Source organism: Oncorhynchus kisutch, linkage group LG3 (assembly GCF_002021735.2).
Source record: "Oncorhynchus kisutch isolate 150728-3 linkage group LG3, Okis_V2, whole genome shotgun sequence".
Taxonomy (NCBI): Eukaryota; Metazoa; Chordata; class Actinopteri; order Salmoniformes; family Salmonidae; genus Oncorhynchus; species Oncorhynchus kisutch.
The window spans coordinates 44,320,781-44,335,029 of NC_034176.2; the positions used below are offsets into that span (position 1 = coordinate 44,320,781).

Consider the following 14,249-nt stretch of genomic DNA (forward strand, 5'->3'; position numbering starts at 1 on the left):
GGTCCTACTGAAAAACCAATTGTCCCGGTGGATATATATATATATATATATATATATCGAATAGATATTTGAAAAGCACCTTGAGGATCGATATTAAACAACGTTTGCCATGTTTCTGTCGATATTATGCAGCTAATTTGGAATATTTTTAGGCGTTTTCGTGACCGCAATTTCCGATCGATTTCTCAGCCAAACGTGAAGAACAAATGGAGCTATTTCGCCTACAAAAATAATATTTTTGGAAAAAAGGAACATTGGCTATCTAACTGGGAGTCTCGTGAGTGAAAACATCCGAAGCTCATCAAAGGTAAACGATTTAATTTGATTGCTTTTCTGATTTTCGTGACCAAGTTACCTGCTGCTAGCTGGACATAATGCTATGCTAGGCTATCAATAAACATACACAAATGCTTGTCTTGCTTTGGCTGTAAAGCATATTTTGAAAATCTGAGATGACAGGGTGATTAACAAAAGGCTAAGCTGTGTCTCAATATATTTTACTTGTGATTTTCATGAATAGGAATATTTTCTAGTAATATTTATGTCCGTTGCGTTATGCTAATTAGTGTCAGTCGATGATTACGCTCCCGGATCCGGTATGGGGTGTCACTAGAGGTTAAAAACCCATATTGGTTGTTCTCTACATCCAATGCACATCTTGTTGTGCTATTTTTCACCCAAAGAAAATAAATTGAAGTTGAGAAACATTTTATTTTACTTTACAATTTTGTAATTTAGCAGACGCTCTTATCCAGAGTAGTGAGTGCATACAGGGCCATTTTCTACCAACTGAGGCACACGGGACCATCCATTCGACTCACCTCCTCTCTGACTCATCAGCCATCTTGAGGGCCATCATCTCCGCCTCCAGCATCTTCTGCTCCATCATTCTCCTCTCCTCCTCTGAGCGGATGGCTGTCACCTTGATACGCTGCATTTCGGCCTCGGCCTCACTAGCCTTCTGGGACAGCAGCGTCGCTTCCTCCTCAGCTATCTGGGCCTTCTCAGCCAGGAGATCTGCTGTCTCCTCAGAACGAAGCTAGAGAGGGGGACAGAAACAGACATAACATGTTCATAGAAGTTAATAAACATTTGTAAAGCAGTTTAGCCTCCTCCTCAGCTGGTCTGCTGTCTCCCCACTATGCAGCTACATAGAGGGATGGAAAGAGACAAGGCCTTCATAAGCATTTCAAATGCAGTTCACAAACATTCATAAAGCAGCTACGTGGGCCTACTGTCTCATCTGAAAGCAGTAAGAGGGAGGGAAGGAGGGAGGGTAAGAGAGTAAGACACACAAATCATTAACCACATGTTGTGCCATAGCAGAACGATTACAAAAACTACATTATTTTGATTAACAATCTTTAAGCATCAGGACCCAAAATTCCTGGGTAAACCATCCCCTTTCCAAGTAAAACATCTATTTATATATGAGATGTGTCTGGGTCTAGGAACACCCCACTGTTCTTACCAGAGCGTCATTGGCCATGTGGGCTTCATCCTGTAGCTGTATCAGTCTCCTTTCCAGATCATCTCTGGCTCTCTCTGCCACCTCTCTCAGGTGCTTCTCCCTCTCTAACCGCTGCCTCTCCACCTAGACACAGACAGAGAGAGGTGGGGGCGTGAGCAGGTTACAGGTTTGACCAAGAGGGACATAGTCAGGATCACAAAGAGACAGAGGACAAAGGTAATGAGGAACAAGGGGTACAAAAGCTGCAGCTGTAAGGGCAGAAAGAGGAGCACAGAGACCGTAGGGGTGGTAAACCACCATGTCTCTTCCAACGACTCAGCCTCCATTGCTCATACCCGTTTCCTGGCCCTCTCCTCTCGGGCCTGGGCCTTCATCTGTTGCACCTCTAGAGAGTCCACCCTCCTCCTCCGCAAGAACAGGTCATGGTTCCCCATGCACAGCTGCAGGATCTAGAGAGGAACAATTAGGTGAGTTTAAGTACACTTCAAGGTCCAATGCAGCCATTTTCATCTCAATAATCAAATCATTTCTGGGTAACAACAAAGTACCTTACTGTGATTGTTTTGAATTAAAAAATATATATATATATATTTTAAATGCTTCTTAGCAAAAATACATTTCTCAAGCAAGAGAGTGGCATGGGTGGGGATGGGGAAACTGAAAACTGTCTATTATTGGCAGAGAGGTTGGGAACTCTTTCGTATTGGTCTATTAACTAATTTGAGGTCACCAGGCAGGCCAAAGCTAAATCCCAACAAAACAGGCTGATATTTCAGGCCGTCTTTTCAAACAGCTCTTACACTAAAAGGGCAGTATCAACATTTTCAGAATATCATAGTATTATTCCAACCCTTATAGTGTGGAAATATAAACTGAGTGTACAAAGCATTATGAACACCTTCCTAATATTGAGTTGCACCCTGCCTTTTGCCCTCAGAACAGCCTCAATTCATCAGGGCATGGACTCTACAAGGTGTCATAAGCGTTTAACAGGGATGCTGGCCCATATTGACTCCAACGCCTCCCACAAGTTGGCTGGATATCAAGTTGGCTGGATATCCTTTGGGTGGTGGATCATTCTTGATACACACAAGAAACTGTTGAGCGTGAAACTCAGCAGCGTTGCTGTTCTTGACACGAACCAGTGCACCTCACACCTACTACCATACCCTGTTCAAAGGCACTTAAATATTTTGGCTTGCCAAATCACCCTCAATGGCACAAATACACAATCCATGTCTCAAGGCTTAAAAATACTCCCCTTCATCTACACTGATTGAAGTGTATTTAACATGTGACATCAATAAGGGATAGACTGACCAGGTGAATCCAGGTGAAAGCTATGTCATGGAAAGAGTTTTGTACATTCAGTGTAGAAAAGACAGGAAATCAAGTTTCAAAATCAAGCACTGGGCCTTTAAAAGCAAGAATCTAGCTCTCACATAATACAGTCAACAACAACAAAAAAGCATGTTTCGTTGTCATCACTGTACTCACCAACTTGTTAACCTTCAACTTGGAGGAGTTGAACTTGAACACGTCTGTTTTCTTGTCCAGAGGCTTTATGGCAAACTTAATCAGAAAGACGACAAGACACATTAAAACCTAAAAAAAAAATGAATCTGTCCAAAATAGCATCCTATTCCCTAAAATGTAGTTCCCTATATAGGGTTAGGGTTAGGGTAAGAAGTCACACAAACTGTAAAAACAGACTTGTTCGATTCAGGGTTGGGGTCAATTCCATTTAAATTCAGTCAACTCAGAAAGTAAACTACATTACATTTGAATTGCTGTTTAATTCCTGAGTTGACTGGATTGAAATGGAACTGATCCCAATCCTGGTCCAATTTCAGAGGCTGTAGGAGTAGTAACGATCCAGTACCTCTCTGTCGCTGTAGGAGATGTTGCGAATCTCATTCCAGGGGAAGGAACATTTGGGGGTTAACTTGTTGTCTGGATCGTAGATATGTAGACCCAAGGCATCCACTCCCAGCAGGAGATCTGTTCCTTTCTTGTTCTGGGGGAAATAAAAGAACAGAGTGACGAATGAAGAAAGCGAGGATGAAACAAAGAAAGTTACCCACACACCCTATTTTTATGTATCCTTTTATTTAACTAGGCAAGTCAGTTAAGAACAAATTACTTACAATGACCCTAATAAAGAACATTTAATTCCATGTAATTTATTTATTCCAAATCAATGACTTAGTAACACTTTCCAGTATTTTCCAGGAAGTTTTAGGTGGTGAATGAGAAGAGTAAACAAAGCCCTCAGTAGCTGTGAGATTACCAGACTTCTCTAGTGTGTTTGTCTTTCTGACAGACAATTCATTACTCTCCTTTACGCTAATAAATACCAGCGGCGTTACAAAGTAGTGCTCTTTGTTGACTGCTCTACTTTCTTTGTTGACTGTTCTACACTCGTGTCTATCTATCCGACAGGCAGTAGTGGCAGTGGCACAGCCTGGCAACCACAGGAGGTTGGTGGCACCATAATTCGGGAGAAAGAGCTTGTGGTAATGACTGGAGTAGAACGGTATCAAATGCATCAAACACAGGGTTACCATGTGTTTGATGCCATTCCAATCACTCCGTTCCAGATATTATTGTGAGCTGTCCTCCCCTCAGGAGCCTCCACTGCTGGCAACTCAATTAATTATAGAGCTGGGCAATATGGAAAAAAATCCAGATTGCATTCAATTGATGCAATAACGATAAATAGAATGACGTGTTTAGGGCTGACCCCAATTAGTCGACTGGTCGATTGTTTGATCGTTAGTCTGTTAGTCGACCGAGATTGTGTTACTGCGCAACACACTATATGTGTGTATTTATTTGTGCCCATCTCAGTGAACTAATCCATTGTGGAGGCCTAGACTAAAAGCCGATTTATGCTTGATCCGAAAATTCGGCTCCATGTGACGCAATTGCAGAGTCTCGAGAAGCCAAATCGAACTCCATACCGCATCGCCACGAGACTCCCAAATTTTGTAACAACTCTGTATAGCTCCACATTGACATGAATGGTTGACGGTAGAAACACAAACTCACTTCCTTGACAACAGCTCTGCACTGCTCAACGAAACGCAGGAAGTACGAATGCCCTGACTTCTGCTGAGGCCATATCACCATAAATGCTCCATGGCCAATGCAGACGTCGGATTGACCATGCACTCAGATGCACAATGCCCTTCTTACTCCAGAATGCGCTCTCTCCTGCCAATTTGTGCACCTAAATTGTTTCATAATTTCATTGTGTTATTTGCGTTTGATTGTTAGTGTATATCAATTCCCAGTTGTACATTTACCGTTAATTCCTAATCTACAATGTTTGTTACTATGGTTACAGTCATTTCTGTTAATGCATTCAATATTATTCCAGACTTCCCGTTATCATTGTCAGAGTGGACACATTGTTTGCAGTGCACAACCTATGCTAAACTAAGTGCACAACCTATGCTAAACTTCTGAGAAACAAGCTTATTTCATCCCATTTATGCTGCTCGATCATCCTATTTTTCCAACTTAATTGAGGAGAATAAGAACCTAAATGTATTTTTGATACTGTCGCAAAGCTAGCAAAAAAGCAGCATTCCCGGAGAGAGTATGGCTTTCACTTTAGCTGTGATAAATTTGTGAACTTCTTTGACGAAAAGATCATGATCATTAGAAAGCAAATTACGGACTCCTCTTAAATCCTCGTATTTCTCCAAAGCTCAGTTGTCTTGAGCCTGCACAACATTGCCAGGACCTAGAATCAAGGGAGACACAAGTTTTTTAGTACTATATCCCTTGACACATTGATGAAAATAATCATGGCCTCTAAACCTTCAAGCTGCATACTGGACCCTATTCCAACTAAACTACTGAACGAGCTGCTTCCTGTGCTTGGCCCTCCTATGTCAAACATAATAAATGGCTCCATATACACCGGATGTGTACCAAACTCACTAAAAGTGGCAGTAATAAAGCGTCTCTTGAAAAAGCCAAACCTTAACCCAGAAAATATTTAAAAAACTATCTAAGTTTTGAAAAAGCTGTTGCACGGCAACTCACTGCCTTCCTGAAGACAAACAATGTATATGAAATGCTTCGGTCTGGTTTTAGACCCCATCATAGCAGTGAGACTGCACGCGTGAAGGTGGTAAATGACCTTTAAATGGCGTCAGACCAAGTCTCTGCATCTGTCCTCATGCTCCTAGACCTTAGTGCTGCTTTTGAAACCATCGATCACCACATTCTTATGTAGAGATTGGAAACCCAAACTGGTCTACACGGACAAATTCTGGCCTGGTTTAGATCTTATCAATCGGAAAGATATGGTTGTCTCTGGATGGTATGTCCTCTGACAAATCAACTGTAAATGTCAAGTGTTCCTCAAGGTTCCGTTTAAGGACCACTAGTGTTTTCACTATATATTTTACCTCTTGGTGATGTCATTCGGAAACATAATGTTAACTTTCACTGCCATGCGGACAATACACAGCTGTACATTTCGATGAAACAAGGTGAAGCCCCAAAATTGCCCCTCCCTGGAAGCCTGTGTTTCAGACATAAGAAAGTGGATGGCGGTAAATATTTTACTTTTAAACTCGGACAAAACAGAGATGCTAAGACACTAAATAAACTTCAGTTGGTGCTAAACACTACTGCTAGAATCTTGACTAGCACCAAAAAAAAATATCATATTACTCCAGTGCTAGCCTCTACACTGACTTCCTGTTAAGACTAGGGCTGATTAAGGTTTTACTGCTAACCTAAGAAGCATTACATGGACGTTCTCCAACCTATCCTTCCGATTTGTAGTGTAGTCAGTTGGTGGTTGAAGATATCCCTTGGGGTGGTGTGGGGTTGTGCTTTGGCAAAGTGGGTGGGGTTATATCCTGCCTGTTTGGCCCTGTCTGGGGGTATTGTCAGATGGGGCCACAGTTTCTTGACCCCTCCGGTCAGCCCCCAGTATTTATGCTGCAATAATTTGTGTCGGGGGCTAGGGTCAGTCTGTTATATCTGGAGTATTTATCCTGTCTTATCCGGTGTCCTGTGTGAATTTAAGTATGCTCCCTCTCTCTTTTTCTCAGAGGACCTGAGCCCTAGGACCATGCCTCAGGACTACCTGGCCTGATGACTCCTTGTTGTCCCCAGTCCACTTGGTTGTGCTGCTGCTCCAGTTTCAACTGTTCTGCCTGCGGCTATGAAACCCTGACCTGTTCACCGGACATGCTACCTTGTCCCGGACCTGCTGTTTTCGACACTCTCTCTCTCTACCGCACCTGCTGTCTCTAACTCTGAATGATCGGCTATGAAAAGCCAACTGACATTTACTCCTGAGGTTGCACCCTCTACAACCACTGATTATTATTATCCAACCATGCTGGTCATCTATGAACGTTTGAACATCTTGGCCATGTTCTGTTATTCCTCACAATCAAATGCCGACCTCATTATCTACCAAGGGAATTCTCTTCGATCATGCACAGTAGTGTATATTCCTCCCCAAGCAGACACAGACAGCCCCGAAAGAACTTAATTCGACTCAATGTAAACTGGAAACCACATATCCTGAGGCTGCATGTATTGTAGCTGGGGATTTTAACAAGGACAATCTGAAAACAAGGCTCCCTAAATTCTATCAGCATATCGATTGCTCTACCCGGGCTGGCAAAACCATGGAACATTGTAATTCTACCTTCCGCGACGCATATAAGGCCCACCCCCGCACTCCTTTCGGAAAAGCTGACCACGACTCCATTTTGTTGCTCCCAGCCTTTAGACAAAAACTAAAACAGGAAGCACCCGCGCTCAGGTCTGTTCAAAGCTGGTCTGACCGATCGGATTCCTCGGTTCAAGATTATTTCGATCACGTGGACTGGGATATTTTCCGGATAGCGTCGAACAACAACGTGGCTGAATACGCTGATTCGGTGAGCGAGTATATTAGCAAGTGCATTGGTGATGCTGTACCCACAGCATCTATTAAAACCTTCCCCAATCAGAAACCGTGGATTGATGGCAGCATGCACGCAAAACTGAAAGGGCCAACCACTGCTTTTAATCAGGGCAAGGTGACCGGAAACATGACCGAATATAAACAGTGTAGCTAATCCCTCCACAAGGCAATCAAACAAGCTATGCGTCAGTATAGAGACAAAGTAGAGTCGCAATTCAACGGCTCAGACACGAGAGGTGTGTGGCAGGGTCTACAGTCAATCACGGACTACAAAAGAAAAACCAGCCCCGTCGCGGACCACGATGTCTTGCTCCCAGACAGACTAAACAATATCTTTGCTCGCTTTGAGGACAATACAGTGCCACTGACACCGCCCGCTACCAAAACTTGCGGGCTCTGCTTCACTGCAGCCAACGTGAGTGAAACATTTAAACGTGTTAACCCTCGCAAGGATGCAGGCCCAGACGGCATCCCCAGCCGCGTCCTCAGAGCATGCGCAGACCATGCACCATCTAGCAATGCACCATCTAGCAATGCACCATCTAGCAATGCACCATCTAGCAATGCACCATCTAGCAATGCACCATCTAGCAATGCACCATCTAGCAATGCACCATCTAGCAATGCACCATCTAGCAATGCACCATCTAGCAATGCACCATCTAGCAATGCACCATCTAGCAATGCACCATCTAGCAATGCACCATCTAGCAATGCACCATCTAGCAATGCACCCTGTGTGTCTGTGGGAAATGTGGGAAAGGGCCCCTCTTGCCATAGCAGCATACTGCAATCGCTCTGGTCAGAGCAAACTGCAAGTAGAACTCTGATAGACTCCTAAATTGATAGTGCAGTTTGTTTAAGCGATTTTATAGCTAGCTTGCAACACTGAACAAAAATATAAATGCAACATGTAAACTGCTGGTCCCGTGTTTCAGAAAAATCTTTGAAATTGTTTGCATGTTACGTTTCTACACTGAAAAAAAATTGAAAATACAACAATTTCAAAGATTTTACTGAGTTACAGTTCATATAAGGAAATCAGTCAATTTAAATAAATTCATGAGGCCCTAATCTATGGATTTCACATGAATAGGAACACAGATATGCGTGCTTCAACGTCTGCATTGCTCGCTGTTTGGGGTTTTAGGCTGGGTTTCTGTATAGCACTTTCTGACATTGGCTGATGTAAAAAGGACTTTATAAATACATTTGATTGATTGATCTGTTGGTCACATACCTTAAAAAAAATAAGCAGGGGCATGGATCAGAAAACTAATCAGAATCTGGTGTGACTACCATTTGCCTCATGCATCTCCTTCACAGAGTTGATCAGGCTGTTGATTGTGGCCTGTGGATTGTTGTCCAATTCCTCTTAAATGGCTGCGAAGTTGCTGGATATTGGCAGGAACTGGAACACACTGTCGTACGCATCGATCCAAACATGCTCAATGAGTGACATGTCTGGTGAGTATGCAGGCCATGGAAGAACTGAGACATTTTCAGCTCCCAGGAAATGTGTACAGATCCTCACAACATGGTGCCGTGCGTTATCATGCTGAAACATGAGGAGATGGCGGTGGATGAATGGCACGACAATAGGCCTCAGTATTTCATCACGGTATCTCTATTGTCAGGTCAAGACCTTGGTGACTACAAGCACTTAGATGAGCTTCCCTGAGACGGTTTCTGACAGTTTGTGCAGACATTCTTCAGTTGTGCAAACCCACAGTTGAATCAAGTGGCTGCTTTCAGACATTCCGGCAGGTGAAGGAACCGGAGGTGGAGGTCCTGGGCTGGTATGGTTACATGTGATCTGTGATTGTGAGACAGGTTGGATGTAATTCTCTAAAAACGATATTGGAGGTGGCTTACGGTAGAGAAATTCACATTAAGTCGCTGGCAACGGCTCTGGTGGACATTCCTGCAGTCAGCATGCCAATTGCACATTCCCTCAGAACTTGAGACATCTGTGGCAACGTGTGTGTGACAAAATGCACATTTCAGAGTGGTGTTTTATTGTCCCCAGCACAAGGTGCACCTGTGTAAAGATCATGTTTAATCAGCTTCTTGATATGCCACACCTGTCAGGTGGATGGATTATCTTGGCAAAGGAGAAATGCTCACTAACTGGGATGTAAACAAATTTGGGCAAAAAAATGTAAGACACATTTTAACATTTCTGGCTCTTATTTTTACTAATGACATTTATATTTATATTTTTGTTCAGTGTACTTCATATACTGATATTGACTGGTATTATTGTGTGTAACTACATTTGCTAGCTAGCTAGCTAGCAAGCCCAAATAGAGCATTGCATTGTTGGTTTTGTAGTAGACTTGAGCTACAACAGATTTCCACATGTTGCTACCAACCTTGTTATAATGACAAAATTAAACATCCCCACATTTTTTCCCCCAAAGTGTAATTTAACACTGTTTGGGGTGGATTATCCCTTTAAAAGAACATCATGATGAAGTAGTAATACTGCAGTAAACCATGGTCACTTTTCATAGTCGTCACTCATTGACAGACTGTTAGATTTGGTTCTCGGTGCTGAGATTACTTTTATAAAGCTTAAATCAAATCCCACTATATTAGGATCCAGATATGTTATACTACAACCTCCTGAAGTACAAATTAATATAGGATTCAACTTTCATCTTATTTCTTCATTTGAGGATAATACAGTGCCTTGCGAAAGTATTCGGCCCCCTTGAACTTTGTGACCTTTTGCCACATTTCAGGCTTCAAACATAAAGATATAAAACTATATTTTTTTGTGAAGAATCAACAACAAGTGGGACACAATCATGAAGTGGAACGACATTTATTGGATATTTCAAACTTTAACAAATCAAAAACTGAAAAATTGGGCGTGCAAAAATATTCAGCCCCCTTGAGTTAATACTTTGTAGCGCCACCTTTTGCTGCGATTACAGCTGTAAGTCGCTTGGGGTGTCTCTATCAGTTTTGCACATCGAGAGACTGACATTTTTTCCCATTCCTCCTTGCAAAACAGCTCGAGCTCAGTGAGGTTGGATAGAGAGCATTTGTTCTTTCCACAGATTCTCGATTGGATTCAGGTCTGGACTTTGACTTGGCCATTCTAACACCTGGATATGTTTATTTTTGAACCATTCCATTGTAGATTTTGCTTTATATTTTGGATCATTGTCATGTTGGAAGACAAATCTCCGTCCCAGTCTTAGGTCTTTTGCAGACTCCATCAGGTTTTCTTCCAGAATGGTCCTGTATTTGGCTCCATCCATCTTCCCATCAATTTTAACCATCTTCCCTGTCCCTGCTGAAGAAAAGCAGGCCCAAACCATGATGCTGCCACCACCATGTTTGACAGTGGGGATGCGGGGTCAGGGTGAGGAGCTGTGTTGCTTTTACGCCAAACATAACATTTTGCATTGTTGCCAAAAAGTTCAATTTTGGTTTCATCTGACCAGAGCACCTTCTTCCACATGTTTGGTGTGTCTCCCAGGTGGCTTGTGGCAAACTTTAAACAACACTTTTTATGGATATCTTTAAGAAATGGCTTTCTTCTTGCCACTCTTCCATAAAGGCCAGATTTGTGCAATATACGACTGATTGTTGTCCTATGGACAGAGTCTCCCACCTCAGCTGTAGATCTCTGCAGTTCATCCAGAGTTATCATGGGCCTCATGGCTGCATCTCTGATCAGTCTTCTCCTTGTATGAGCTGAAAGTTTAGAGGGACGGCCAGGTCTTGGTAGATTTGCAGTGGTCTGATACTCCTTCCATTTCAATATTATCGCTTGCACAGTATTCCTTGGGATGTTTAAAGCATGGGAAATCTTTTTGTATCCAAATCCGGCTTTAAACTTCTTCACAACAGTATCTCGGACCTGCCTGGTGTGCTCCTTGTTCTTCATGATGCTCTCTGCGCTTTTAACGGACCTCTGAGACTATCACAGTGCAGGTGCATTTATACGGAGACTTGATTACACACAGGTGGATTGTATTTATCATCATTAGTCATTTAGGTCAACATTGGATCATTCAGAGATCCTCACTGAACTTCTGGAGAGAGTTTGCTGCACTGAAAGTAAAGGGGCTGAATAATTTTGCACGCTCAATTTTTCAGTTTTTGATTTGTTAAAAAAGTTTGAAAAATCCAATAAATGTCGTTCCACTTCATGATTGTGTCCCACTTGTTGATTCTTCACAAAAAAATACAGTTTTATATCTTTATGTTTGAAGCCTGAAATGTGGCAAAAGGTCACAAAGTTCAAGGGGGCCGAATACTTTCTTTCGCAAGGCACTGTAGCTTTTTATTGGCTTACTGATGGATGAATCATCCAGGATGATGTTGATCATAACTTTCCATGAGCTTAACCCTTCTAACGTTTCTATGGGCTTATTGTATGGGCTTAACACCTCTCTCTTTGATTGGAAACAAGCAGAAAATGTTCAGGCTCACCCTGATGGGAAAGTAATTGATGCCGTACATCTCCAGGTCCTGAGCTATTTTTAAGTACTCCATCTCAGCATCTTCCCTGTGTCAGGAGAAGAGAAGACGAGATCAGAACATCATGTGTCAATGAGAGAGAGACCTCTTTCTGACTCATGCATCATCACGTGTAATAGAGCAGTGGTTCCCAACTCCAGTACCCCTAACAGTACACATTTTTACTGTAGCCCCGCACAAGCACACCTGATTCAACATCAGCAGGGTGTTTCACACTAACGTAGAGAGTAATTCCCTGAATGCACTTGAAGTCACACTATGTGGTTTAGGCAGATAAACATATTCTGCTGCAACTTCAAACAGCCAGTTGTAATGTCGTGATGAAAGTTAATTAATTAGCTTTTTTCTCCTTCTAGGTTGTCAGACCTGACTCTTCTTCTGGGTCATCTCCAGCAAGAAACAACATTTGCATACTTTGACAAAAAACACAACGTTGACACTCGTTTCACTTTTATCTGATGTTCTTTTGATGTGGCTGGCAAATACAAGCAAGGAAGGAAAAAACTCCTAAGCACTGGAAACTGTCATAGGGAATCAGTGAAGACAGACCCTTTATTCCTAGACAGGTATATGACATTGCAGCCTTACCTTGTCCTCCCTCTATGCTCAGCATAACAAGAAGTGATTCTCTCCTCCCACATCTCTGCTGTCATTTGGTAAAGGTTGATGACCTAAAAAACAGAGGATAGGTAGTCACAACAATCACTCAAACGTTTATTCAAAATATATGCAGTACAATAACAGAAACGTGTTTTGTACGTGTTCCAGGAAATCCAAGGAAAACGTTATTTAAAAAAAAAAAATGTTTACCCCTTTTTCTCCCCAATTTCGTGGTATCCAATTGTTTTAGTAGCTACTATCTTGTCTCATCGCTACAACTCCCGTATGGGCTCGGGAGAGACGAAGGTTGAAAGTCATGCGTCCTCCGATACACAACCCAACCAAGCCGCACTGCTTCTTAACACAGCGCGCATCCAACCCGAAAGACAGCCGCACCAATGTGTCGGAGGAAACACCGTGCGCCTGGCAACCTTGGTTAGCGCGCACTGCGCCCGGCCCGCCACAGGAGTCGCTGGTACGCGATGAGACAAGGACATCCCTACCGGCCAAGCCCTCCCTAACCCGGACGACGCTAGGCCAATTATGCGTCGCCCCACGGACCTCCCGGTCGCGGCCGGGTACGACAGAGCCTGGGCGCGAACCCAGAGTCTCTGATGGCACAGCTGGCGCTGCAGTACAGCGCCCTTAACCACTGCGCCAGTGGTTAAGCCACTGCGCCAATGACGGTAACGTTATCACCGTCATTGATAATGTCCTTACCATTTCTGGCAGAAATTAAAACTACTACGATGGTGCTTATGTATTGCAGCTAAAAGACTAATGGCAGTCACTCACCCTCTTTGGTAAGAGTTCCTCTTGAGCCAGAAAGCCTAGTTTGTGGACATTGGGGTCATAGTCTCCATACTGCAAAGTCAAGAGAGCAAAAGCAGTTAAAAGGAAATGGTCAGACCAGGATAACAGCCAACAGAGATAATATATCTCTATCCTTTTATGAAGTTTATGATGTGATAAAGTCACAGTCGTAAGATGAGAGATGAATCGGTCAAAATGAACAGGGTCAGGTCTTCCATCAACACACAGACTAATTTACTTGCAGCACACACACACACCCCTTCCTGGTCGTCAGGAAATGGTGACATTACATAATGTCATTAAGATATGGTTCACAAATGAGAGAGGAATAACAATGGACGAGAGAAGGGAATGTCAAATACCTTCAGTGGTGACACAAAAATTACCGCCCCCGGGCTAGAGACAACTGTGGTAGTTCCTTTATAATGCAGTGTTTGTTTATGTGTATGCACTGTGTCAGGAACACAGTTTCAGGGCTGGTACAAAAAGGCCAAAGGAAATGGGTATAAAATGTGTGTATGGACCAGAAACTGATGGGACCTGATGATAACGGCAGGTAGCCTAGTGGTTAGAGCGTTGGGCCAGTAACCGAAAGGTTTCTGGATAGAATCCCCGAGCTGACAAGGTAAAAATCTGTCGTTCTGCCCCTGAACAGTTCCCCGGTAGGCCATCATTGTAAATAAGAATTTGTTCTAAACCGACTTGCCTAGTTAAATAAAGGTTCAATTTAAATAATAGATACTGACCATTTAGCTTTCATCAGTTGGAACTGAGTTTCTACCTGGTAACTAGGGAATCATGGTTAATGGCAAATTCATCATCATTCAGAAAAAGGACACAGTAGTAGTTTTGGAAGTGTGTTGGATACTGTTGGTTGTTGTATAGGAGGGTGTGTTGTTACTGTATTTCAATTCTAAA

The 14,249-nt window shown here is 42.8% G+C and overlaps 1 protein-coding gene across 1 annotated transcript in view; it reads right to left on the reverse strand.

The window, feature by feature from the left end:
* nf2a (NF2, moesin-ezrin-radixin like (MERLIN) tumor suppressor a) overlaps positions 1 to 14,249 on the reverse strand; it is a 59,720-nt gene that overhangs the window by 32,518 nt on the left and 12,953 nt on the right. Inside the window, exons 5-12 of the mRNA XM_020475527.2 lie at positions 13,314 to 13,382; positions 12,507 to 12,589; positions 11,871 to 11,946; positions 3,354 to 3,488; positions 2,969 to 3,043; positions 1,807 to 1,920; positions 1,472 to 1,594; positions 822 to 1,039 (exon numbers count right to left, since the gene is read on the reverse strand). Of these exons, the coding sequence (XP_020331116.1) occupies positions 822 to 1,039; positions 1,472 to 1,594; positions 1,807 to 1,920; positions 2,969 to 3,043; positions 3,354 to 3,488; positions 11,871 to 11,946; positions 12,507 to 12,589; positions 13,314 to 13,382 (893 nt within the window). The remainder of the gene's footprint in view (positions 1 to 821; positions 1,040 to 1,471; positions 1,595 to 1,806; positions 1,921 to 2,968; positions 3,044 to 3,353; positions 3,489 to 11,870; positions 11,947 to 12,506; positions 12,590 to 13,313; positions 13,383 to 14,249) is intronic.